General features: G+C 44.7%; 1 protein-coding gene across 1 annotated transcript in view; it reads right to left on the bottom strand.

The window, feature by feature from the left end:
• Nucleotides 1-27409, bottom strand: part of RPA1 (replication protein A1) — a 78442-nt gene that overhangs the window by 11487 nt on the left and 39546 nt on the right. Inside the window, exons 7-15 of the mRNA XM_015421866.1 lie at nucleotides 25060-25189; nucleotides 23410-23512; nucleotides 19895-19963; nucleotides 18732-18924; nucleotides 16452-16591; nucleotides 9666-9814; nucleotides 5021-5153; nucleotides 4125-4301; nucleotides 1-97 (exon numbers count right to left, since the gene is read on the bottom strand). Coding sequence (XP_015277352.1) covers nucleotides 1-97; nucleotides 4125-4301; nucleotides 5021-5153; nucleotides 9666-9814; nucleotides 16452-16591; nucleotides 18732-18924; nucleotides 19895-19963; nucleotides 23410-23512; nucleotides 25060-25189 — 1191 coding nt within the window. The remainder of the gene's footprint in view (nucleotides 98-4124; nucleotides 4302-5020; nucleotides 5154-9665; nucleotides 9815-16451; nucleotides 16592-18731; nucleotides 18925-19894; nucleotides 19964-23409; nucleotides 23513-25059; nucleotides 25190-27409) is intronic.

Here is a 27409-nt window from a genome sequence, read left to right as displayed (position 1 = left end):
GCTCTCCAAGGTAAGCGGCATTCTGCCCAAGAATGGCCTCTGCTGACTCCTGGAAACAAGTTACCCACTGATTGTCTTGAAAATCTGCCACGTTTATCTGGGTTGGGGGAGAGACAGAGAAGACAAAACACCAACATTCCTTAGCCTTGCACCTGAATGGACACAAATGCATTACAGTAAAGCCTCCTCCCCACAACAGGCCTGCCTGCCTCCTCCCATCAGTCCACTGTGCTCACACTCTCACCCTTCTGATTGGCGACACCAGCCCCACAGCACCCCACGGACACACCTGTCCCAGTGCTTCAAAAACAGATATGGCAGTTGGGCGTGGGACACCAGCAGCCACTGCAAACAGCTGGTGACAGCCCCCAGAACAGCAGGCCAGAAGGAGAACAGGTGCCTCCTACACCTCCCTCACTGGTTACTATTTGCTCACAGCAAACACTGTTTCTGTAACAACTGTCCGTAAAAAAAAAAAAGCCCACCCTCAAGGAGGACCTAAAGCTTGCAGCACAGATATGCAGCGGAGAGGGTCTCCTTGGTTGTGTGTGTGTGTGCCTGGAATGAAACGTAGCTAGGCAAAGAGACCAGAGGGCAGCTTTTAAAATGTGCACGTTCAGCATCACCTTCTCTGGCCTATGCACGAAGCAAACACAAATGCTTTCTGTTCCTTTGGATTGGACCACAGGAGGTCAGAAAGCCCTGTGGCTGTCCCAAGTCTCCACTTAATCAAGTCCCCCCCCCTTCCCTTCCCCTCCCATGGTCACCAAACACAAACCAGGTAACAACTGCTACCACCGAAAATCTGAATGATCTGTGTACATCTAGCACTCTGTAGCTGTGTTGCCATTTAGAGGCTCCGCCTAGTTGTCACGTCTCCTGCTTTGATCTATGTACATAGCTGGTCTACAAAGGGCTTGCCAATCCCTAGGTTGTGATCCTGGAGCTAGCAGTGGAAGGAATGGAGGACCCTCTACAGTAGACTGACTTGTGAAAGGACTTGCTGTGCTACGAAATCTTCAAGAGGGAGCAAGGCCCATTGGAGGGAGAGCCATGCCAAGACGACAGTACTGAGATAGGATATCATTAAGCTAATGTCATGACTTTTTGTGAACTATATGGTATATTGCCTCTTTGGGCTTGTTTCACCTGTCCACAGGGAAGATTACTCCAGTGCTGGCTATGCCAATGAGGATCTCCAGGTGGAGAATTGTCTGGGTTGGAGAAGAAGCTCTTGAGAGGATTCTACAAGAATTGGGGAGTGGGGAAGGTAGTCATCCAGGCAGGGGTATACATTTATGTCCTAAAGGTAAAGGGAGGATACTAGAGTGGCCATGATTCTGAAGAGTCATGGGACGGAGGAGAGGCTCTGCAACTCTGTGGTATTTCCTGTGGAGGCGGAGAGTGGGAATGTGGAGCTCTCCGATGCTTCATCCAGAAAGACTTGGGTGGTGGTGGTGGGGGGAATCTGTGATAAGAGCACCGAAGCAATGATCCTCTTCCTGCCCTCAAGGGACTGAATGGCTAACCGCTCATTTGGAGCTGTGGTTTTTTACTGGAGCTGTGTAGCTGAGCGTGCTGCTGCTGACACTGCTGCTCCCCTCTGGCCACAAGGGCACAGGGCAGCTATCATCCAAGGATAGGGAAACTGGGCAGGTTTCTATGGGGCTTTGTGGGCATCACCAGGCACCTGTCTCTGAGCCTTGGAAGCTGCCGTGGTTTGATCTGGCCATCTTTGCAGTGGGCTGTGAGACAGGTGAGACAACAGTGTTCCTTTTAACAGCTCCTCCTCGGCATTTTTGCCAACTCCCATCCCTCGCTAGCTAAGGCAGACGTAGGGCAGAGAGAAGAAAGGGCCTAGAAGAGTCAGAACAGAACTCTAAGGACAGGCAGGGCCTGGACTGGGAGACAGGCTCAGCTGCCACCAGAAAAAGCTCTGCAGTTAATTTATGTAATCCCTGTTTGTGGAGAAAGGAGGAGGCTCACCTTCATACCACTAATATCTTCCTCCACCTCTACCAATTGAGAGCTTTAAGGCAGAAAAAGTATTTTGGGGTGGGGTGGGAGGTGGAAAAACCGGTGCTTTCTCTGTGTGAATCAGCCCCAATTCTGATTTGCAAGTCTGCCTCATGATGTACAGAGTAACAATAGAGCCTAAACCTTGTAAATAAACTGGGGAGATACATACAAAAGGGTCAAGCACAATGAGCTTTTAAGCAAAGCACTGGCCACCCTGAGCCCCAGATTGGGGGGAGGGCACTATATAAATCAAATACATAAATAAACGATGCAAAACAACACAAGAACATAGGAAGAGCCCTGCTGGATCAGACCAGTAGCCCATCTAGCCCAGCACCCCGTCCACACAAAGGCTAATCAGTTCCTCTGGAGAGCCAACAACAGGGCAGCTACCACCCAAATGCACTCCCAGCAGCAACCAGTGGCTGCCTCTTCGATGACAAAGAGGTTTTGCTCAGAGCCTTCTTGCTGCAATCAGCTTGCTCAAATTATGCCGTAACAAAAAGCCTGGTCTGATCCACACCGGAGTCCAGCGCCATAGGTTAAACAGCCTGCAAAATGTCTCACTCCCTCACAACTGTGCCATTTGAGGCAAAGAGGTAGAGTGGGTAGGGAAGGAATTCAATTTCTACGGTTAGTATTTGGAGAAACCTCTTGCTAGCACAGAACAAAACACGGGAGAAGAACTTGAACAGCCCACAATTCCAAAGTAGCTCTGCTCCCCCCACCTCCCAATTCCACACAATAAATTATTTCCCCAGGGGGACAGTTTCCATACTCTCAAATGTTCTAATAAGGTGAGGCCATTTATTTGGAGAGCCTTTTTGTTTAGCTGCTCTATTAGCTGAACTGAAGCCCCCGGTGGCAGCAAAACCTTCCCTGTAGCAGGCTCCCTGCATGAGCGCTTCTAAAGGCAAGACACAGGGCCCTAATTTGGAGGCACTTTTATGAGGAGAGAAGGCTGAAAAAGCAGCTGTGTTCCAAGGGTGCAAGCAGGCATCACAATGGCAGCCTTCAGACACACGGCTCTGAAACAGGTTTCCGTTAATGTATGAGACACAGAACATTACCCACAACAGAGCAAACTAAATATAGGGAGCAGCTGAATAAGGGCAATTACCACTCTCTAGAAATGTCATTCTACATTAAGCTTATCTTCGAAGGTGTGAGCCCATCAAGGCTTCTTGCACAAGCTGCAATGTTCACAAAGTCACGTGGGCCTGCTGGATGCAACGCACAGCACTGTTTCAACACTGAATTAAATAGCAAGCCACAGGGGCAGAGGCCCCAGTTAGGTGGAACCAACCAAAACCTCTTGGACCAGAACAAATGGTTCATTCAGTTTCCCTCACAGGAGACCTGGAAAAACACCCTGCCAAGCTCAGTACAAAAGTATCGTGGTCACACTGTCACCTGTGCAAATTTTAATAAGCCAGAGCTGGGTTTGCATGGCATGGGTGGTATGCTGAACGGAGGCTTAAACATCATGGCAGCAGTGCGCCAAAAAACGGCAAAACGGCAGTTTAAAAAATACAAGATAGCTAAAAAGCTGAGCAATTCAGAAAAACACATGCATTTTGAACTGAAGCGAATGGGCAGTGTAAATACAGAATGCAAGTCCACCTGGAGAAATAATTGGTGGGGGGATGTTTCCAGGATCTGGCTGTTTTTGCACAAAACACTCAGAGGACATGGTGAAGAGTTGGGCATCTGGCACAGGTGGTAAAACAGCCATGGTTATTGTACTGCTGCACTGTCAAGGACTGAATCAGGGTGTGGGTAGAGAGGTGGTCTTGACCAAGTACATATGTGCACTGTTCACATCAATGTGCAAAGAAATGCACACAATTTCAGAGAGTGCACCCCCACCCCCAAGCTTCAGGCCAGCATTCACAAGCCATAAAAAGGGCCATTAATGTTGACTGGATCAGGAAAACTCTGCTCAACCACTTGAGTGAGAGACAGTTGCTCTTTCTCTCTTCCACACAGGAAAGGCTCTCTGGTTGAAACACATATATACCCTTCCACATACAGACACACCAGTGATCTAGCTTTGAAAGAAAGGTGACCAGCCAAAAATTGTGCCACACTCCTCTTGGACTTACTGAAAGGATCATACGATATTTGAAGTTGGGGAATTCCCGATCACATTTTTCACAGCGATACAGTCCGTTCTGTTCATCAATCACTTTCTTATTACAGTCTTGCGATGGGCAAGCCTGGTACATGCAGTTCTCCTTGCGCAAATATACCACTGTGGCCACACAACTAAAGTAGTCCGCCTGAAGGGAAAGACAGGAAGCATAAAGAAACACATGAGGTGGGATCGGTTCATTTCCCAAATCTGCAAAGTCTGAAGAGTCGTCACAGCTTCATCTCTGAAGGCCAAGCTGGACACCTTGAGTCTCACTCACGTGCCTGATGTTACTGCCACACCCTAACTCTCAGACTTCATTATCACATCCCCAGCTCTTCTCCATTAGTATTTGCACGCACTGGCAGTCTTAAAAATCAAAAGGTTTAAACAATGTGCAAATATATCCGTGCTATTTAGGGGCCAAGATAAAGACATGCATTCATTAAATACTCTCACACATGCCTTGGGTATTTAATTGATTGATTAACGGATTAGCCATTAAGAGAATGAGCTGAGGATCAGACTGGTGCCGGTCTCGACAGTTCCCCAGTTACAACTGAGGCCTCACTTTACTGATACCCAAACACAGTAAGACATTAGCACGATTGTGGATCACTCTTATTAGCAGCAGTTAATTATTTTTTTTAAAGACTGCCATTTGGGCATTAGCATTTCTGCTCTGCTGGAATCGAGCATGGTTTCCAAAAATTGCATGAGTTAAGGTGTTTCTATTGTGTTATTTTTAGTTGGTTATTTATTGCAAGTTTTTGGTAAGTCCCTCTACACTTCAAAATAAGACCCACAGGGAACAGCCTATCTCAGCAAGAAACAGCCCACGCCTGCCGTTTCAAGGCCCCGCTTTACCTTATCTCCTTGCCCGAGGTTCTCTGATTTAGCCTCATACAGAGTTTTCCAGTTGGTGTTTCCGCCTGCAGCAGGCCCACCCTGTGTGTTAGAGATGGAGGCGCATTCTTGAAGCTGGCCCTCAGAGTCAAACCTGGAAGCGAAAAAGGAGATTACTCCCAGTTCCAGGAAGCGGCAGTAGCACAAACAGGATTTTATTTTTGGTCTCCTGCACTCGACGCAAGAAGGATTTTTTTTTTAAATCAATAGCTGCACAGGAAACAATTACTGTAACTTGTGTGTATTACTCACTTAAACAGCCATTTCAAGATAAGCTAATATGCTGTTTTTAATTAGTGCAATATTTTATAATCGGGAGAAAAGGGGACAAGCTATGCTTTCCTTCCACACCAGCTAGTGGCCACAGTTAAACAGTGTGCAAATGTAACATATACAGTTAACAGACAGAAGGCCACTGGAATGAGAGTTAAATTATATGCTACCATTATCTTAGCATAAGATTGGAAAGAACTGCAGACTAAGCTTCGGAGGTCTCATGTCTGAAGTCATGAGCAGCTATAGTCCCTGCCGACAAGATAAGTGGATGCTACTACCTTGGCACCAAAACAGCACTGCAATTTAATTTGTTTTAGTAAACCACTGGCTTGATTTACCAGAGCCTATCAAGGAATGTTAACAAGCGGCTCATGTTGGGAAGGGAAGAGCCGCTCAGTGACAGCTTATCTGGTACTGCTAGCAGTAGCAGAGAGAAGTAATTCCACTGAAACAGCAGCAAAACCTGTGTGTATAGGGGGGGATAGAAGCACTTGCTTCTGAAGCTCTTTTCCCTCCATGCACACAATACATGCGTGGGGATGACTACACCGCGAACTGCGGCAAGCTGCATTTGTGAATACTGTTGGTCTTGTCTGCAACAGAGGGAGTCCAAGACACCTGTCATGGTGCAAAGATATGCACACAGACTGAAGAAAAGACTCGGGTGAGGGATCATTTCCCAACCAACACACAGTGGTACAGGGCAGAAATGTGTTTGCTAGGAAATGTTACAAGACAGAAGGCTAGGAAGTGTGTAAACAACACTGAGCACTGCCCAGAGAAAAGCTTGTGCAATTTGCATTTGGTATTTGCCTTTTCTGTGGACCTCATAGCAGCTCCCGCCTCCTAAGGCCCTTCCCCTTTGGCAAGCCTCCCTGGGATGTACAGCATGCTACGGTTCACCTGCCTAATGTAAGGGCTACTGAGCATGCTTTGCGTGCAGAAAGCCTCAAGTTCATTCCCAGCCCCCCGCACTAAAGGATGCAGGGAAGAAGACGTCGAGTTCTCAGTCCAAGGCCCTGGAGAGTCACTGCCAGTCAGAGGAGACAGTACTGAACTAGATGAACCAATTCTCATACATAGCATTAAGGCAGCTTCATAGGAGCCCTTGATCCCCCCCCCTTCCCTCACAGAACTGAAATTGGTGCTTGACTCTCCAGCAGCTGCTGCTAGGAGGAAAAAAATCACTGCAGGGACAGAGCCATAGAGGCCAACATCTTGAAAAGGGATAGCTGACAACAATATACCTATGCTTGTGGGGTAACACTTCTATCTTTCTTCTCTATCACATTTTCAGTCAATGGACTCAGGGCAGCATGTTCGGATCGCCCCAATTCCTTCTTTTTCAGGAGGGCTGTAATTATTGTCTGGGAATTCTTCATTACATTGTTCACTGAATATATTATACCGATTTGTGCCATTGTTCTCCGCTTTTGTAAACCCACTTTACTGCACGTATTATACAGTTTTCATATTCCATAATTTTGTAATCCAGTTTTTGATTGCGCTGCTTGTTGTATCTATTATACCGTTTCTATGGCATTGTTTTTAATGATGCGATCCGCCTTGAGTCTCAGCAACAAAGGCAGACTATAAATGATGCAAACAAGGAAGTAAATCCTCAGCATTCCTGTGAGGAATGTTAGGCTGAGACAAGAAAAAAAGACCAAGGTCACTAAAAGAACCTCAAGGCCAAGAGGGGCCTGAACTCACATCATGGAGGCTTTAGTGCCACACTAACACTACACAAGACTGGCTCTTCACACTACAGGCCAAGAGGCTTACATAATTTAATGGTTCACCATTAAACACAGAAAATTATGTCAGGGAGAAGATTAGGCTATTCTTATCTATAACGTGCTAGCTTTCCATGGGCAGGGGTGGTTGTCCAAAGGAATCATGCCAGCCCCCCCACACAGTCTGACACAGACACAGGTTTACCACCTCAGTGAGAGTTAAGTTTCTGTTGTACCACTAACCGAGATGAAGAATTCCTAATTGGAAAGTTTGGGTTGTTCAATGAAAAGGTTGAGACCTCCTATTCAGAATAACCTGTTTCCTGCAGAGGATATTCTGCACTGCTAAACCCATGTTTCTGAGGAGATCTTTTTCCTGAACCATTCCAGCCATACACCTCTGAGTTCTTGATCCCATGGGCAGGCCTCATCTCAGAGGTCCAGGAAAGCCTGGGACACTTCTGGCTACTGAGGTCCCCAGTAGGGGTATTCACTCAGTATATACTGAGCCAAATAAATACCCTCCCCCAATACCTTGTTGGTATTTTTCAGGTATTTATTCAGCCGAATACAGATTGGAGAATCTGATTTGACTACTAAAATAGCTGCACCCGAATAAAAGTCAATATTATTCGGCTTTTATTTGGGCGTGGATAGAAGGCATTTAAAGAGACTGCAGTCTCTTTAAATGTGTTTTTTCCTTCATTGGTTTCAATGGAAGATGGGGGCACCTTCTTTGGGTGCCCACAGAATTGGACCCTCTGTTCTAATCTTTTTACAACTTGGGGGTTTTTTTTGAGGAGAGACATCAGCAGGTATGCTACAAATTTGGTGCCTTTACCTCAAAAAAGAGTCCCCCCATGAGTCCCAAATACCCCTAGTTAAATTCTCCATTATACCCTATGGGGACGGACCCCATAGGGTATAATGGAGCTGAATAAATTTGGGTTTCCCAAATATTTACCCAAATCCCAATGCAATACTGATATTGGTATTTGGGAATATTCAGAATACCGTTATTTTTCAGGCCCAATAGACCTGAATCAGAAAAAAAACCTGATATTTTTTTTTTTGCCTACCCCTAGTCTCCGGCCATAATAAAAATAAGCTGAGGGAGAATGTGTGTCACATTTTTTCCTGACAGTGATGCACATAAAACCATAAAATGTGAAAATTCTGAAATTCACCTCAGTTAACTATTTTAGCCCACTTGAGCCCCAGGACAAATTTAGCTTAAGCCCCAGGACAAATGGCCCCCCCGTCCCCGGTACTGCCACTATTTCTCTCTGAGCCTTCCTCATTTATTTATTTATTCGATTTACTATCCCGCCCTAACCCCTAAGGGTCTCTGGGCAGCTTACAGAGGGTGCTAATCCCATTTTTTTTTTTTTTACAGAATCTAACCTAGGGCCACAAACATATAGGGGTGGTGACTACCCTACCAGGCGCCCTTTTCCCACCCTTTTCTGTACTCATTCTCTTCTTCCACACTCTTGTCATTCAGCACATGTAGATTCCTTTTAAATTCTTTGTGAAGCCTAAATGGATCACGAATATCAGCCCACGCTGATGCTCAACACCTGAAGACAGAGGAACCCCCCCAACCGATTTTCATACTGGCCATCAAATTAAACAAAACACTCCGGGTTGGGGGGGGGGGGACACTGAGCAGAGACAGGCTGCCTCTTCTGTCTCTGGCACAGCCTTGAGTGTGCCAAGAGCACTTAAGAGGAACAATGGACCAAATGCAACTGAGTGCATTAAAGTACATCCGTTACTAATGGACTGTCGTCCTCAGCAACATGTAAGGCAGAGAAAGTGCGCGCGCCCCCGATTTCTACAACTGGGGATTGAGACCCAAGATCAAGTAACTCTCATCCAAAGCTTGTACATGGAATCTATGGCTTATCCAGGAATGGAGACAAAAGTTCCTAAATACAAGGTTTTCCATTCCAGGATGAACTGCAGGATACCTGGTAAGCTAGCAGCAAGGTCTCTTTCTCTCCCAGGAACCTGCACCCTGGCAACACCAGCAACTTGTGTTGCCAACAGCAAAATACCCTTTTTGGCATTATGTCAAATGCCAAGCAACACCGGAGAGCACCCAGGATGAGAAAGCAAAATCCCTCCCTCTGAGTTTTGAGAAAATAGACTCCAGCAGCAATCGCAGAAGGAAATGGACACTTGAGAGGAACTTTCAAACCGGGCTGGTCCAAGATATCAGAGGTGGAAAATCCAAATCACCCATTTTGCACAAATTGACTTGGGGCATCACCCACTGGGAAATTTTGATGGGCAAAACCCACTAAAACAAACAGAAGTGTGGAAAGAGTGATTCTGCCATGAATGACCTGCCCCATAGGCCAAATTAGTCTCGCATAGTGCCATGTTTAATGGCACCCAAAAGTTGTCATCTTTGTCACTATATGAACTATATGAAAGCCAAGTTCTTTGAAGTTAATTATGGGAACTCAGCTGTGTCAGGCTATAAGCAAGGCCCTTCCTAGTACCCAATTCTGCAGGCAAGCAAATTCCCCCGCCCCCACCAAATTAGTTAAGCAATAGACAGCCACTGATAACAGAAAGAAGGATACCATCCACGCAGCTTGAAGGCTTCTGGAATATCAGGGTTCATGACGACAGTGCTTGATGAAAGGACAGAAAGACTTCGGCCACCAAACTCTGAGACTCTGGCTCCTTTGATGGCCACCACAGGTTGCCGGGAGCCATCAAATTTTTCAGCCTGCAAAGACAGAGATGTAGGTGATGCTCTTCCCACTATGGTGCAGTGTGAGTGAACTTGCACATGGAGTCAGGCTTAACCGAAGCACTCCTGTGTATATTTATTGCACTTTATTTATTTATACTCCATCTCGCCTACTTGAAGTGGCTCATAAAATAAAAAGAAATAAGTTCAACAAGCTCTAAAATCCTTTAAATTAATGACCATCACAAACCAGTCTACAAAACACAAACACACATAAGAGCTCAGAAGGAGAAAACCTGAAGATGATCTCAGGTGCCAAACAACAGAAATTCAAGGAAGAAGCAGATTGTAAAACCCAATAAAAAGGTCACCCTTCTAGCTACACGCATGAACAAAAAGATTTTTTTGGGTCTGGAGCCTAAAAATGAGTAGTGTGGATACCAGGTGAGCCTCAAGGGAAACAGCATTCCATATATGAGGGGCCACTACTGAAAAAGCTCAGTTTCTGGTTGCCACTTGCCCCACCTCTGCAGGCAGAGGGGACAAAGAGCAAGGCTTGTGAGGAAGCTGTTAACTGGCAGGCTGAACTGTACACGATCCAGCAGCATCCCCAAGCTGTGAACCTGCTCCTTTAGGAGTGCAAATGCCCTTCCCCCTCTGCAAACAACTGAGGGCTGCCTGGAATGAGCTTCAATTTATTGCCCTCTTCTATTCCATGACCGTTTGCAGGTGGTCTGCCTCACAAGCCCACACAGCTCAGCTGTTAAGGAGAAATAGAGCTCAGTTTCATCTGCATACTGGTGGCACCTCCAAATCTTTTGACGTTCTTCCTCAGTTATTTCATGTAGATGTGAAATGGCATGGGAGTCAAGACCGTGAGACCTCACAACATTAATGCCACAGGGCCAATCAGCAGTCCCCCAACACCTCCTTCTGGAATTGGCCGAGCAACCAATGATTTTTTAAAAAAATTAAAAATGGATTTAAAAAAAAATTAAATTAGATTTTTTTAAATAACATACTTTTTGAGGAAAAAGCTATCTAAAGATAGTTTTCCATTTAAGATACATTATAGTTTGAAGGTTATTCATCATGAAATAAGGATTAGTTTTTAATTATGTAGCATAAGGCTGTATATTCCTGCAATGTTTAAATTTTTTGGTAAATGAATTCCATTAATCCATTCATAATGTCATGTTCTTCCAGAGGTTTCTGTAAGATTATTGGGCGGTTTTTCTATCTAGAAAATATTACCACAGAATTTGTGAATTTGTGTCTGCAGAGATCACATGCCTCTTCTTTTTTCTTTTTTCTTTTTTTTAAATATATTTTTATTGAGAACATTTCAAAACCATAAGATACAATACTAAACGTTAACAATCATCCAAATCAGAGATCAAAAACACTATGTCCTGAACCCCATTGACACATACAACAGACAGTGGTCGAACAATGTACATCCGTTAACCATCCTCGTCTTCTGGAAGCCAGTGATATTCACTTCCATCTTATCAGTTGTATAACATTATTTTATATTTTGCTTCAACTATCACATGCCTCTTCTTCACAGCAAAAACATTTTTATAACATAAGAGTTCAGAAAAAGACCTTAATCTCATTGTTCCTTTGCAAATTTATGTACACAGAATCAACCTCTTAAATGCTAAGTTTTTAAAAATTCAATGAATAGAAGATTGTTGGAAGTGGAATAGATCTGCACGAGAAGCTAAGTGTGAGGAGGGAGGGGGCAGGCAGCGAAATGAAAGTGAAACCTTCTGAGCAGAATACTCCACAAGTCTTTGGATCTTTGTGTGTATAGCCTGAAGTTTATCATATTATTCTTTTCCCTGGAGGAGAAAACCTATAATGGCTCTAAAAGAGACCCAGTTTGGGAATATTTTAATGAAGTTCCCTACCTAAGGGAAAGGCAGGCACGTGTGCAAAATGCAAAAAAATGCAACAAAGAAATGCAAGGCCTGCTGGTCCGAATGAAACAACATCATGAGAAGTGCTGTAATGAAGATGACAAAAGGAACATGTTTGAACAGGCAGGATCTTCAGGTTGGTAAACGTTTTGATATCATCATATTTCTTAAAGACTGCCTTGAGGAACTGTCATGTTTGAGCAAAATTATATTTGTTATTTATTACTGCATGTTATTGTCATTTTGATACAGCTGTTATGAAGAAATAGAGCTGGAACAAGCAACACTGAGTGGCAGTGAATACAATGAGTAATGCTAAATAAGCAGAAATGGTATAAATAATAAAATAACAGCATTGACTTCTTTGGTTAGGGGAATCCATCATCAACTTAAAGGATTCTGGAAGCTATCCACCTTCAAGATCACCATCCTCCTGTTCTACAGTTTCAGAGTTATCTGTCCAGGATAGTGTTTCAGTCACACCATATACATCACACATCCACAGTATATGACCAAAAGAAAGAAAAAAGCCGACCACCCAGAAACCACCATAGATGTGTTTGTGATCAAAACCAGCAGATTAGAAAAAGTTAATTGATGAAAATATGGCTCAGTTTGTTTATGTGACAAACTCTTCTTTCTGTCTGACTGAAAACCCACACTTTATTAATATGGTTCAGTCACTGAGACCAGAATACAGACCACCCAGCAGACCAGATGTTGCAGGGAAACTGCTGGATAAAGTGTATGACAGAGAAATGGAGCAATGTCCACAATGATCCTGTTGTATGTGCTTGTGTAACAACAAAAGAAGGGAATGTCTTCCTTGAAGCAACAACGGATATGTCAGGAAATGCACACACAGAGGGATACTTACAAGAAGTGGCAGCAAAAACTATAATAACATGAACAAAAATTCAAATGTCTAGTATGCAGTTTGGTCACAGACAATGCTGCAAATGTATCCAAGATGAGAACAAATTTAAAAGAGCAGGAAGAGAATACAAAGCCAGTAACGTAGTTGCAATGCCCATTTGCTGCACCACCTAGCCAAAGACTTCAGTGTTCCAGAAATAAAGACAAATGTCATTGAAATTTCTAAATACTTCTGTAACAATAATTTTGCAGCAGCATCTCTGAAAAGAATGGGTGGAACCAAGCTAACGTTCCCACAAGATGTTAGATGGAACTCTGTAGTGGACTGTTTTGAGCAGTATATCAAGAACTAGCCTATTCTGACGACAGTTTGTGAACAAATCTAGAGAAAATAGATTGTACTGTCAAGGCTAAAAGTTCTCAACATTGGGCTTAAGAGAAATGTTGAACCTATGCTGAGCATCCTGAAACCCATTTCTGAAGCTTTAAACAAAATATAGAGAAATAGCTGTTTTATTGCTGATGCTATTGAAATTTGGAACTGAGTGAGTGAGCACTTAAAAACAGAACTGCACACTGACAGAATTAAAGTACAAGCATCAAAAAAGAATGGGACATACACTGCCTCCAGCTCATTTTCTCACAAATATTGTCAATATCCAATACCAGGGTCAAACCTTAAGTGCTAAGGAAGAGGAGTTAGCTATGACATGGGTATCCAGCAATCATCCATCTGTAATGCTAACTATAATACATTTCAGAGCTGAGAACCATTCAAGAAATATATGTTTGCTAATGATGTTTTAAAGAAAGTCACACTAGTGAACTGGTGTAAGTCACTTAAGCACTTAGAGACTATTGAACTAATGATCTCACTTTTACCAGTAGTAGCTTCTTCTGCTGGCGTAGAAATCCTTTGGACTTTGGACTCATTCATTCTAAATTGAGAAATCGTTTGGGACCTGATAAAGCAGGAAAGCTTGTATTTCTTTTCCAGATTATGAATGAACAAGAAGATGATGAGTGAGCTACAGAGGATAGTATTTTAAGTTTCTCATGTTTGGACTGAGCTGACAGTCTAAGCTTTTTTAAAAAAAGATATTTTGTTTAACCACATCAGTTAACATGGATTTTTAAGCAAGTACAAGAATACATATGCTATAATGTTATTGTTTTAGTTTAAATTGTTATTATTAAGGTAATGATTACTTTTCTCCTTCCAATAAAGTATAGCAGAAAAGTTAACCTATTAAACTGGAGATAGTTCACCTTGTAATAATTTCATAATTATCTATCTATGATGTGTTTCTAATAGTATAACCAAGTCAGTATTTTTTTGATATAACTTGTAAAACTAATATGAAAAGTTGTTATTCTAAAAATGGAACCTTCATGTGGTTGTAAATATTAAGATTATACCAGCAAGGCCCTGACCTGGATAACCCAGGCAAGCCCCATCTCGGAAGCTAAGCAGGGTTGACTCTGGCAAATAATGAAATATCAGCAGTCAGGAGGCGGGGGCAGGCTTTATTCAGCCACCTCTCTGAATATCCTCCAGGCCCCCAGTAGGGGTCAGTCACCAGAGGTCACCATGACTTCCAGGTGCACACACTCACGTGCACACACACATATGCAAAATACACACAAAAAAAATTGTACCCGCAAGAATGAGTCTTTATGTAGAAAACCATGATTTAAATCTAGTCTTACTGACTAGTGATTTAAATTGTGATTAAAATCATGATTTAAATCAAATCCACCCTGCAAGTAACATTGGAACCATCAAAGCATGGTGCCCAGAGTTCCAGGAGAACCACCAGGAAAGAAATCCCTCATCACTCTCCCTGCAAAGATAGTAATCGCAAAAAGACACACACCCCGTCCCAAACCCAGGCCTGAATTCAGAATGGAAAAGGGTCTACATAAATCTCCCTCCTCCAAGACTGTCTGAGGCTGCACAGCCACCACTTGCTTGGGCACCTTGCCCAAAAATGGAATGTTGGCCGCCACACAACAGTTATTTGGGTCACTGAGGTCCAGGGATGCCTTCCTCAGAAGGGATCTGCAACCACCACCTGCATAGCAGATGGAACTGCATTATGCATGGGAAGATTAGCAGTACCTTTAGACAGAACAGCACTTCACGTTTTGGCCAAAATTACACAATACACAATTACAAAATTACACAATCATAGAGTTGGAAGGGATCTCCAGGGTCATCTAGTCCAACCCCCTGCACAATGCAGGAAATTCACAAATACCTCCCCCCTCCACACCTGCAGTGACCGCTGTTCCATGCCCAGATGACAAAAAGACCTACAGGATTCCTTCCTGACCCCAGTGGCAATCACCATTTCTGTTGATACAGCCCAAAATCGCACCCGCCTTCTTAGCAACCGCATCACACTGCTGACTCATGTTCAGTGTATGGTCTACTAAGACCCCTAGATCCTTTTCGCACATACTACTGCCAAGACAAGTCTCCCCCAACCTATAATTATGCATTTGATTTTTCCTACCTAAATGCAGAACTTTACATTTATCCCCATTGAAATTCATTAGATTTCTTTTAGATCAGTTTTCCAGCCTGTCAAGATCATCCTGTCTCCTGACTCTGTCTTCTACCGTATTTGCTACCCCTCCCAATTTAGTATCATCTGCAAATTTAATAAGCATTCCCTCTATTCCTTCATCGAAACCATTGATAAAATGTTGAACAAAACAGGTCCCAGGACAGATCCTTGAGGCATTCTTCTTGTCACTCCTCTTCAAGAAGATGAGGAACCATTCACAAGCTCTCTTTGGGTGCGATCTGTCAACCAGTTACAGATCCACCTAACAGTCATAGTATCCAAATCACATTTTTCCAATTTGCCAACAAGTATATTATGTGGAACCTTATCAAAAGCACTAAAATCAAGATAAACTATGTTTACAGCATTCCCGATCCAGCAGGTTCCCTGGACCCCACTTGCTTTCCCCACAGCCATTGGAAACGTTAATTAAAAAGCCTGTGGATGCTGGATGAGGTTTGGGACTGTGGCATTGAGGGAGGAGCAAGGGTTCCTGCCTCCCCCTCCCCACGTGTTTCAGCTCAAGAAAACAAGCATAGGGGGAGGCAGGAGTCCTTCCTCTCTTGCACTGTGGGATCCCTGCCAACTCCAGTACCTGGTGACAAATGTGCCCTGCAGGACTTAAGACAGTTTCACAGGGCTTGTAAAACAGAGATGCTCCACCAGACCTATGGTTGAGAATAGCAAAAGTTTACTGTCAAATCTGGCCCTGATCTGCCCCCCCATAAGAGGAATTAATAATTACTTACACCATCAGAATGTTCTTAAGATTTAATTTAAATGGGTTTTAGACTGGATTTATATATATACCTGTGAAACTGTGTTTTAAACCATGCTGTACACTGCCCTAAGCCCTCCAGTGGAGGGTGGCATAGAAATACAAAAATAAATAAATAAATAATCATTAACCTGGATAAATATTTGATCATAAAGCAATTAACCCCAAGGTCCCCCATTTTAAAAAGAGAAGGATGCAGATACAAATTTGCAAATGAAGAACTTTCCTTGAAACTACAGAGAGCTGACAACAATCTGTTCCCTTTCTTAGGGCAGAATAAGGATGCTCAATGAGTGACCTTACAATCGTCTCCACCCTACCGCCAAGGAGCTGACTATCAAACTGTGCTTGCTTCTTGTCCCAAAGATGGAACATAACCCAAGCAGAGACTGCTCTCACTGCAACAGGGATTCTGTTCCTGAGATTCTCCTGCTTGAGTATATTTACTGATATGCATGCATTTTCCCCCCTCTCTCGCAAAACAGCCAATTCTGCTTTCAGGAACAATGCAGAGAACTTACTTCAGTTCCCCATAGCGTGACTGTCACCATTTTTCCAGACATGTCCACTAAGTGTATATCCCTCTTGGACACCTCTCGATTGGAAGCCTTCATTACAATTTTTCTGTCGTCCTCAAAGCTCTTGCAAATTCCAATTACATCTGAAAGGCAAGGAGGGAAATCCATGAGGAATATAATAATTGTCATAGCACCCTAAACAGAAGACCTGTCAAAAATTACTCTGGTTTTTACAAGTTTTGACAACAAGGCCTCTCCAAGAGGACACAGTTAAATTGTGGAACTTGCTGCCAGGATGCAGTGATGGCTGCCAACCTGTAAGACTTTGAAAGGGGAGTGGAGAAATTCATGGAGGATGGAGCTATCAATGGCTACTAGTCATAATGGATTATCCACTCCCTCCAGTACCAGAGGCAGAATGACTCTTGATATCAACTGCTGGGGAGTACAGGCAGGAGAATACTGTTACAGCCATCCTACCGGTAGGACTCCTAGAGCTAGCTGGTTAACCACAATGCAAACAGCATGCTGGACTTGATGGGCCATTGATAAGCCCCCCCCCCCCAAGAATTTGTCCACTCCGCTTTTAAAGCCTTCCAAGTTGGCAGCCATCACTATATGTGATCCAGCATGGCGCTTCTTATGTTCTTAAGGGAAACGTCTAAATTATTCTTCCAGATTCAAGTATGGACAATCTGATCCCTACAATGGATGATCCTGCGGATATCGGTGAGAGGAAGAAAAATCTGCTCCCCTGGTGCAATGCAGCTGTGACGCAGCACAGGTTTCCAACACACTCTGTATCTAACACAACTCACAGCAGTATCACACTCCCAGGTAGGCCACCCATTTCTCAAATAACAGAGCAGATGGCATGGGCCTACATAATTTCAGCCTCATGGTATGCACATTTAGAACACACAAATGGGAACTTGGTGGTGACTCTAGGAAAGGGCGTTTGCACAAACAGCTTAAGGAGGATAAATCTAGAAACAGCATCTTGCTTACATTTGCCTTCACAGAACGCTTACACGTGTGCTATTCTCAGGACTCTGACACCCAGCAGGGATGTTCCAACTCCACTCCTCCAACTGGGGATCCAAGGATAATGCACCCCTTACAAGGAACAGTGAAGGGAGTAGGGGGAGCTGTTTGTGCGGTATACAAGGATTCAAATACCCATCTGCAGAGATTCATGGAAAATGGTAATAGGGCTCTGGACTGGACGCACTACAGTGGCTCACACCTAAAATTTAGGATGTAATGCTGCCTTTGTACCTTTCACGTTCTCCTTCGTATGTGTGTGGTAGGGGACTGTGGCATCAGACCAGTATGTTGGGCTATCCAGCATAGTTAGTGAATTGGGCTAGGATCTGGAAAACCCAGGTTTGAATCCCCAACTTGTCAAGGAAGTTTGCTGAGTGACCTGGGGCCAGTCACTCTTCCCTACGAGGTAAGTTAGGAAGGGACAAGGTTCTAAAGCTGAGTGACCTGCGGCCTGTCACTCTTACCTGTGAGGTAAGTTAGGAAGGGAGGGGACAAGGTTGTAAGCTATTCTGGGTTCCCCCTGGGGAGAAAAGTGGAATATAGATAGCCTAAATAAATAGTGTAGATTGGTTTTTTCCATGAATAGCTCCAAAATGCCACTTTGCAATTAGGAGATACTAGTGCTGTTGCCACAAACAGTGTTTCTTCCCTATTTCTCTATTGGGAGAGTGCTGGATACCAAACTAAGGCCACACTGTCATTTTGCAGACATCCGTATGATGTTTTATTTATTTATTTATATTTAGATTTATATCCTGCCCTACCCCGAAGGTTAAGCACAACAGGAAAATACGATGGGTCTGTAAGTTTTGATTTTAAAAATTCCTCTAACGATAAACCAGACACACTATAAACTGGTACTCTCACAAATTCTTACTTCATTTACAGATGTCCCCAGATGTTTTCAGCACAGAAGCCACACACATCACGATACAACCATGTTGGCAGAGCAACATGGCAACCCCAGTAAGCACTGATTCGGACCTCTGTAGCCTATTAGTAACTACAGATCCAAATCAAAGAGGCCCACTTGTTCCAAATAAGGAATTCTGCCACTCTTTTCTAGTGGAAACATAAATCCTGACATACGGTGATGGCCATGTCTGTCAGTTTCTTGGCAACTAAAAGCAGTATTTCAGCCACCGCCACTGGAACTGTAGAAATGTGACAGAGCACACTTCAACCGCCACCCTCCTCTCCACAGCTTTGTTTGAAGCCCTGTCCAGACAGACTCACCCACTATTGAATCTTTGTTTTCGTTCTCCAGATTACCAATGGAAACAAAACCAAACTTGACTGAGGGGAGGTGCTGTGCATCCTCGCATGGTATGACAGAAGTCTCGTTTGTGAATGTGATCTCGTAATCATTCTTCACAGTTGTGTACTGTTTGTTAGCAGTCTTCAAGTTGCCTTTGGAGAAGTAATAGACCTGCAGCAGATAAAAAATAGTAAAGCATGAAGCACACCTGCAGACACATTCCATGTGTCACAGGGTAAGCACTGGGTCCCTTACTCAATCTCTACCCCTCCTTCCATCAGGGATGCCCCAAAGATGATCAATGCCGCCAACAATCAGCAGAGGAATAGAGAGATCAGTGTCATGTTCACAAGTATGGCGCTGAAGGTGGCGAGCGGCGGCAGCAGAGCCGGAGAGGGACTGATCCCTGGTGGCCAGCAGTGGAAAGAGCAAGGCGGCTGTCGTCGGCAGAGGACGGAGGCGCGGTGACGTCATCCAGAGGCGCGCGGAGCCAGAAGGACGTAGTCGGGCCGAGGAGGACGTCGCCTGTGAACCATCTGCCTGTCTGCCTAAGCGCTAGAACATCTCGCAGCCGGGAAAAGGAGCCGAGCCGAAAGAATGACACCAGCCTCCACCAGGGTGCCGGTAGGCAGCCCCTTCCATTGAATTGATGTGGCCTTAGTTAGGATTCAAATATGTGACTAGCACCCAAAAATGTAAACCGCCCAGAGACCCCTACGGGAGTTAGGGCGGTATATCAAGTTGAATAAAATAAATAAGTACAGGGAAAGCTGCATGTACAAGGAAGTCCACACCCTGTTTTGTGGGCTGGAACAAAAACATCCAAGGAAAGCTCTGATTTTGTGGTCAAGTGTACATGCCAGGTTGCATAGAGAAGACAATAAGCAACTGTTACCCAATCAGTTAGCCACACATCTTTTAAGACACCACTGTAGAAGTAAGGGCTCAAGGACACAACCCTTGCGCCTCACTCTCAGGGACAACTATCATAGTCACCTTTCTTCCAAGTGTCCACAGTATTACCAGATCCTAATTCAGATGACACAAGATCTTAAAAAGGGGAAATATATGTAGGACTCTCATACTCCTTTGCCACATTACAATGCCTGACCCGCTGCTATGAGAGACAACTGTACTGTACCTTGTTCAACTCAATAATGGGGAAAAACCTGTCCACTTGGTCCGTGAAGGCAGTTGCTCTGATCTCGCCCTGAAGGAAGAAGGCAGAAGAACAATCAGGATTCCAAAGGGATTTCCAGATGAACACTTGCATCCCCTTGCCTACTGTGCAATACATGAGGCTCATCTGAGACCTCTCCACTACACACTCTGCTGGCACCTCTCTTGAATGCACTCTCAGCATGGTGTGCGGTTTGCAATACAGAGGTTGACCTAGGGAGAGGGATATCACATTTCTGAAAATTTTGAAGCCATGGAGGGGGTCCCCAGAAATTTTGGAAAAAACATAAATACATGCAATACTTTCTTATCAAACCTAGACTTCTTTTACTTCTTTTTGACAACATAAAATGCACTGACTAGAACTTGGCATATAAAATTGTACTGTTTGGCATATTTAGAGAATTTAAAAGTATAAACATCTTTGTTTACTGTAAGAAAAATGGCAAGTACACCCAGTACTCGAGAAAGGGCTGAGAACTGCTGCATCCTAAGCTACCACAGGGCAGACACCAGCAGTGCAGATCTGCTACCACAGGACAGACACAAGCCACGTGTGTCACCCTTTAGTGAGTTGCTCAAACTAAACTTTAGTTTATTGGTTCATTGATCAGTGGAGGCCAGTTTTAAGATTGATGAGGTTGGAAATGACCTACTTGCTGGGGGGACTGTTTTGTTGTGATACGTAACTACAACTAACAGTGACAGAAAGTTGTTAGAAGGGAAGAATATCTTAAGTGGCATCTTCTGTTTAAGTTCCTTTGCAATTCTGTCATTACTTCAAAAAATCATCTATGCCAGAGTTTCGGTAATACGTAAGTACATTTAAAAACACATCAATCTGCTCCAAAGCAGATGCTGATGATGAACTATAGTGTAATCGGTTGAAGTCCTAATAAATATCCATGCTTGATTTCCTCACAGATGGCATGAAATCTCACCCACTTGAAAGCTGCCTTACACGCTCCATAACTCACTCCAGGGAAGGCACAATGTAGCAGTAAGTACTTTCTGCACCCTCCCTGTGGGAAGGAAACACCACTTAGGGCAGGCAGCCTGAATCACGTCCACCTACAGGCTCACTAATACCTACCTCTAGCTCTACAAATTAGCAGGTGACATCACCCATGTGGTGGCAGCACCCTTAGTGTTGTGACAGGCCTTCCCAAAAGTGATAATTATAAGGAGTGCTAGAGCGCCACCAGATAAGATGTTTATGCAATAGGAGTATTACAAATGTAATAAAAACTGTCAGTCAAAAACCCAAAAGCAAGGCGAAGAGAAGCTAAATGAACAGCTGAAAAAAAGATGTATCCGGAGTTTAAAACCACACTGTGCGGTCCTAAAAATAATTCCACAGCATGGCCAATAAGCACAGGCCACCAAGCAGCTAATGGCCTATATCCTATCACTTCACTCAGCAAAGTTTAAACCCTTCCTTCAACCTCCGAGTGTCTCTTCCTCTGTAAGATACAGGCCATGGGCTGTAAAACTGATCCAGATGCTTGAGCACCAAAGTTTGTTTATTTTAGGTCTGACCACCTCAGGTTTCGTCTTTACTTTCCAATGGAAAGGAGACTCTTAATAATTTACTTTTTTTTTTGCTATCAAGTCTCAACCAGTAGGATTTTCAACCCAAGACACATTCAGAGGTGGTTTGCCATTCCCTGCCTCTGTGTAGTGATCATGGTGTTCCTTGATGGTCTCTCATCTAAGGACTAATCACGCCTAACCCTGCTTAGCTTCCCAGATACGACCAGATCAGGGCAATAACTTACATACATAAATGACTGGGACTCCGACCCAGAAGATCTCCACCGGGCCTTGCAGGCCGTGGCTGGGTGGCTCAGGCTGAGTCAGCTGAAGCTAAACCCGGTGAAGACAGAGGTCGGTTCGGTTCGGGCTCCCGCTTCCGACATTCGATGGGGCACCTTTGGTGCCAGCATCGGAGGTTAGGAGTTTGGGAGTGCTCCTGGATCTTGCCTTAACTATGGAGGCCCAGGTGGCAGCCACTGCCAAATCGGCCTTTTACCACCTTCGGCTGATTCGGCAGTTGGTTCCTTTCCTCAACTGCAATGACCTGGCTACAGTGATCCATGCAATGGTCACCTCGAGGTTAGACTACTGTAACGCTCTCTACATGGGGCTGCCTTTGTCGCAAATCTGGAGGCTGCAGCTAGTGCAGAATGCTGTGGCCAGGCTGTTGGCGGGCATCCCTAGGTGGGAGCACATCCGGCCTGTGCTGAAAGCGCTGCACTGGCTGCCTGTAGCATACCGGATTCGCTTCAAAGTGCTGGTGCTTACCTTTAAAGCCTTGTATGGCCAGGGTCCAGCATACCTGAGGGACCGCCTTTCCCCACATATGCCCCCAAAAGCACTTCGGTCGGGGACACAACATCGCCTGGTGACCCCAGGGAGGCCAGGCTTACTGCAACAAGGGCCAGGTCCTTTTCAGTGGCGGCTCCTACCTGGTGGAACAAGCTCCGGAGGAGATCAGGGCCCTGCTGGACCTTTTACAGTTCTGCAGGGCCTGCAAGACGGAGCTCTTCCGCCAGGCTTTCGAGTAGGAGCTGCCACAACCACTAGTATCATTGGTAGACTTGAGGGGTGGCCCCATGAAGATCAACCATAACTTTGCTGTTATCAGTACCGCTGGATGGGGTCGAGTAACATCTATGGGTCTTTAATCTCCCTATTGTTACGTAAGATACTGGGGAGTCCATCTTGCAAATTTGATTCCATCTTGTTAAATTTTGATTGTAACCACTGAGCACTTTAATGTTGATTTTTTTAAATCCTGTTTTTATGTTGTTTTATGCTTGGCACATAGTGCCCTATTGTAAGCCGCCCTGAGCCCACTTGCGGGGAGGGCGGGGTAGAGATGTAATGATAAAAAAAAATTAAATAAAGAGGAACTGTAAAGAAACTGGGGAGGGGGAGTGGGGAGAGGGATAGGGTGTACAGCACGTCTTCCCTCCTATTCACCACAGCGATGAGATGACTCGTGATAGCCCTAGGCCATTCAGCTCCCACTTGAGGTATGTGCTCCATTTAGACTGCATGAGTTTGTCTCCACTGTTAACTGCTGGACTTGCAAAGAGTATTTCACACCATAGCCAGTGTTTCTTTTCTGACTGTGGTACAAAGCACAGATGAAACACTGCCAAACCAACAATAGCTAGAAGAGCCGGCTTTGAGTTTGCACTGGCAAGGAGCAAGTTGGTCTACAAGGGGCAGGCCTAGCTACAGTGGCAAAGAAAGGTCATCTCTGTGCATGTGCCTCTGTCAGACATGGGAGGGGGGGAGGGACTGCTGATTTGAACACAGAACACTAATCAGAAGGTATTGCCACAGACTTTGCATCTCACTGGACTCTAAAAACTGATCCACTCATTAGCAGAACAGGGGCTCATTATCTGCTTCCACATTTTCCTAGGGTGCAACGTGATAACCCAGCACATTCACTGAAGCACTTACGCTTTCGTCAATCAGCTCTATGGAGAACAGCTTCCCTTCCCCACGTGAGTTACTCCACGTTCGGATCTGACTTTTCTGAGTCACCCGTGCACAAATAGTCCACCTGGAAACAAAGAGCAAGAATTCGAGCCCTATTAACCTAATTGAGCTAGGCCTTGCCACCGTCACCTGTGTGCTTTAAATGCAAAATCTCAGGCAAGCCCAACCTCAGAAGCTAAACAGGGTCAACTCTTGCAAGAGCTTGGATGGGAGCCCTCCTTGATATACCAGTGGTGGGAATGGGGTTTATTCAGCCACCTCTCTGAATATCCCCCAGGCCCCCAGTAGGGGTCAGTCACCAGAGATCACCATGACTTCCAGGTGCACACACACACTAACACACATATTTAAAAAATACAACTCCCCCGCACCAAATGCTGAATCTGAAAATGACCTGCAGTTAACAGAACCTAAGCAAGCAAGCATCTCAGCCCTGCCCAGCTCATAATTCACAGATCCTGAGGCCAGTTTGGTGTAGTGGTTAAGAGAGTGTGGACTCTAAGCTGGGAGAACCAGGTTTGACTCCGCACTCCTCTGCATTCAGCTACTGGTGTGACCGTCAGTCAGCCACAAGTTCTTTCAGAGCTGTTCTCTCAAGAGCTCTCTCAGCCCCACCTACCTCACAGGATGTCTGTTGTGGGGAGGGGAAGGGAGATTGTAAACCATTCTGAGACTCTGAGTGAAGGGCGAGGTATAAATCTAATCTCTTCTTCTCTTCTCATCTTGAATACTACATGCCAGCTGCTCACACTGCAGACCAGCTGCTGAGTTACTAAGCATTGTGTGGGCACCAGCCTACTTCCATCAGATGCCTAGATGGACGTGGTGACATATAACCTATCTACATACGTTGTCTCTGTCAAAGCACAAAAGCCCCCTTCTATTGCTGCAGGAATAAGCTACCTATTCTTCACCCTCCTCAACAATCACACCTACGACTGTAGCTAACATTTTCTGAAACACAACACAGACAATAAATGTGTGTAATGCCCAAAAGAATGCACTTGAAAATGAGGGGCCTCAGCTCCATGGTAGCCCAGCCTCAATTTCTGCCATTGCCAGCAAAAAGGTCTCACATAATACAGCTGTCCTTTAAAAGAGGACTAGGCCCACTCATAGAGGGTAAGTAGAACCACAGCTGCTAGTCTTGGCGGCTGAAGAACCTCCATGTTTTCAAGCAATGTGCTACAAACACCAGTGGGTGAAAGCAAAAACATGAGGCCTTTAATCCTTATAGCCTTCCCAGAGGCATTTGGTTGGCTACTGTGGGAAATAAGATGCTGGACTAGATGGACTTTTAGTCTCATCCAACAAAGCTCTTCTGATGTTTTAATGACGTGCTGTTTTGCTGGGAGGCAAAGCAGCCTGTGTCAGATTGCCCCATCTTTACACAGCTGGAGCAACCTCCCCTAAACTAGACTGTATGCAGACTTTGGAACCCACTTTTCAAAAACAAATCCACTGACTTCAAGAGATCACACCTGCAGCTGCAGGATTAAACAAGGAAAAAGGCGGCAAAACACAGAAGCATGGAACAGCCCCCAGATGTTAAGAAACAGCACTCTAGCAATGCTTTAAAGCCACAGCAAGTTCCGCAGCTGGCTGACTTACTTGGACTGATATGGATTCAAACTGGCAATGGGCACCACTTTCACCTGAGAGCCACCAGGAGTGCTCAGGAAGCTGGAGCCGCCTGCTTTCCCAAGCATCTGTGGAGGGCTGGTGTGTTTCGCCGGAGGACCTAGGGTAAGACATCTCAGATTCAGCTGCATACAGATGAGAAACCAAAGCAGGCTGGCTGTAGTGCCGCTCAGTCTTCCAAGCTAACATAAGGTATGACTACTGCCAAAAAGGATATGTTTTGCTATTCAGCCTTCATTTGAAAGGAAAGTCAGAATCATCCTGTTCAGCCCAAAGAGACCAATCATAGTTACAAGCAAGGAGCAGGACACAGCTGTTCTCTCTAGTCATGGATCTTCTGTAGTGAGGAGCAAAGAGTTTTGTGAGTTACCAGATAAAAACCAAGGAACCCGTCCTCGCAGTAGGGCTTGCTAACTCTGCAGCTGTGAAAGAGTTATGCCACTAGGTAAACCCTTTCACCTCTCTCATGGATCGCTGCCTTGATGCGGTGAGGGGGCTTGCGGGGTTCGATGAGGCTGCGGGCTAGGCCATGGAGGGCCACCCAGGATGGACAGGCCACAGAAGAGAACTCAGACAAAACGCGATCCACTGGAGAAGGAAATGGCGACCCACTCCAGTATCTTTGCCAAGAAAAACCCATGGACAGTAATAAAAGGCTAAAAGATACGACGCCGGAAGGTGAGCCCCTCAGATCGGAAGGTGTCCAATATGCTACTGGGGAAGAGCCGAGGGCTAGTACAGGTAACCCCAGAAAGAGTGAAGTGGCTGGGCCAAAGCCAAAAGGATGCTCAGCTGTATATGTGTCTGATGGTGAAAGGAAAGTCCGATGCTGCAAAGAATACTGCACAGGAACCTGGAATGTAAAATCAATGAATCAAGGTAAGTTGGATGTGGTCAAAAAATGAGATGGCATGACTGAATCAGTGAATGAAAGGGGATAGGAATGGGTCAATTTAACTCAGAAGACCATTATATCTACTACTGTGGCCAAGAATCCCATAGAAAAAATGGTGTGACCTTTATAGTCAACAAGAGAGTGAAAAGGGCAGTAATGGGATACAATCTCAAAAACAACAGAATGATCTCAGTCCGAATCCAAGCAAACCATTCAGCATCACAGTAATCCAAGTCTATGCCCCAACCACTGATGCAGAAGAGGCTGAAGTGGACCGGTTCTATGAAGACCTACAACACCTCCTAGAACTAACACCCAAAAAAGATGTCCTTATCATCATAGGGGACTGGAATGCTAAAGTAGGAAGTCAAAAGGTAACCGGGATAACGCACAAGTTTGGCATTGGAGAATGAAATGAAGCCGGGCAAAGGCTAACAGAGTTTTGTCAAGAGAACGCGGTCATAGCAAACATGCTCTTCCAACAACCTAAGAGGCGACTCTACATGGACATCACCGAAATCAGATTGATATATTATTTGCAGTCAAAGATGGAGAAGTTCTATACAGTCAGTAAAAACAAGATCTGGAGCTGACTGTGGCTCAGATCATGAGCTACTCATTACAAAATTCAGGCTTAAACTGAAGAAAGTTGGGAAAACCACTAGGCCATTCAGGTTTGACCTAGATCACACCCCTGATGAATATACAGTAGAGGTGAAGAATAGGTTTAAAGGACTAGATTTGATAGACAGAGTGCCTGAAGAACTATGGATTGATGTTCGTGTCACTGTACAGGAGGCAGCAATCAGCACCATCCCAAAGAAAAAGAAATGCAAGAAAGCAAAGTGGCTGTCTCATGAGGCTTTACAAATAGCTGAGGAAAGGAAAGATTTACACAACTGAATTACACAAAGGTAAAAAGGAACGATTTACACAACTGAATGCAGATTTCCAGAGAACAGCAAGGAGAGATAAGGAGGCCTTCCTGAATGAACAATGCAAAGTAATAGAGGAAAACAATAGAATGGGAAGGACTAGAGATCTCTTCAAGAAAACTGGAGAAATCAAGGGAGCATTCCGTGCAAAGCTGGCCATGATAAAGGACCAAAACGGTAAGGACCTAACAAAAGCAGAAGAGATTAGGAAGAGATGGCAAGAATACACAAAAGAACTATAAAAGAAGGACCTCAATGTCCTTGGCAACCACAACGGTGTGATCGCTGACCTTGAGCCAGTCATCCTGGAGTGCGAAGTCAAATGGGCCTTAGAAAGCATTACTAACAACAAAGCTAGTGGAGATGACAGTATTCCAGCTGAGCTATTCAAAGTCCTAAAAGATGATGCTGTTAAAGTGCTGCACTCCATATGCCAGCAACTTTGGAAAACACAACAGTGGCCACAGGATTGGAAAAGGTCAAAAACAAA

This window comes from Gekko japonicus, unplaced genomic scaffold (genome assembly GCF_001447785.1).
Source record: "Gekko japonicus isolate JY-2015 unplaced genomic scaffold, Gekko_japonicus_V1.1 scaffold21, whole genome shotgun sequence".
Lineage (NCBI taxonomy): Eukaryota > Metazoa > Chordata > Lepidosauria > Squamata > Gekkonidae > Gekko > Gekko japonicus.
Note: the sequence above shows the minus strand (reverse complement) of the source record. Positions and strands in the feature narration are given on the sequence as shown.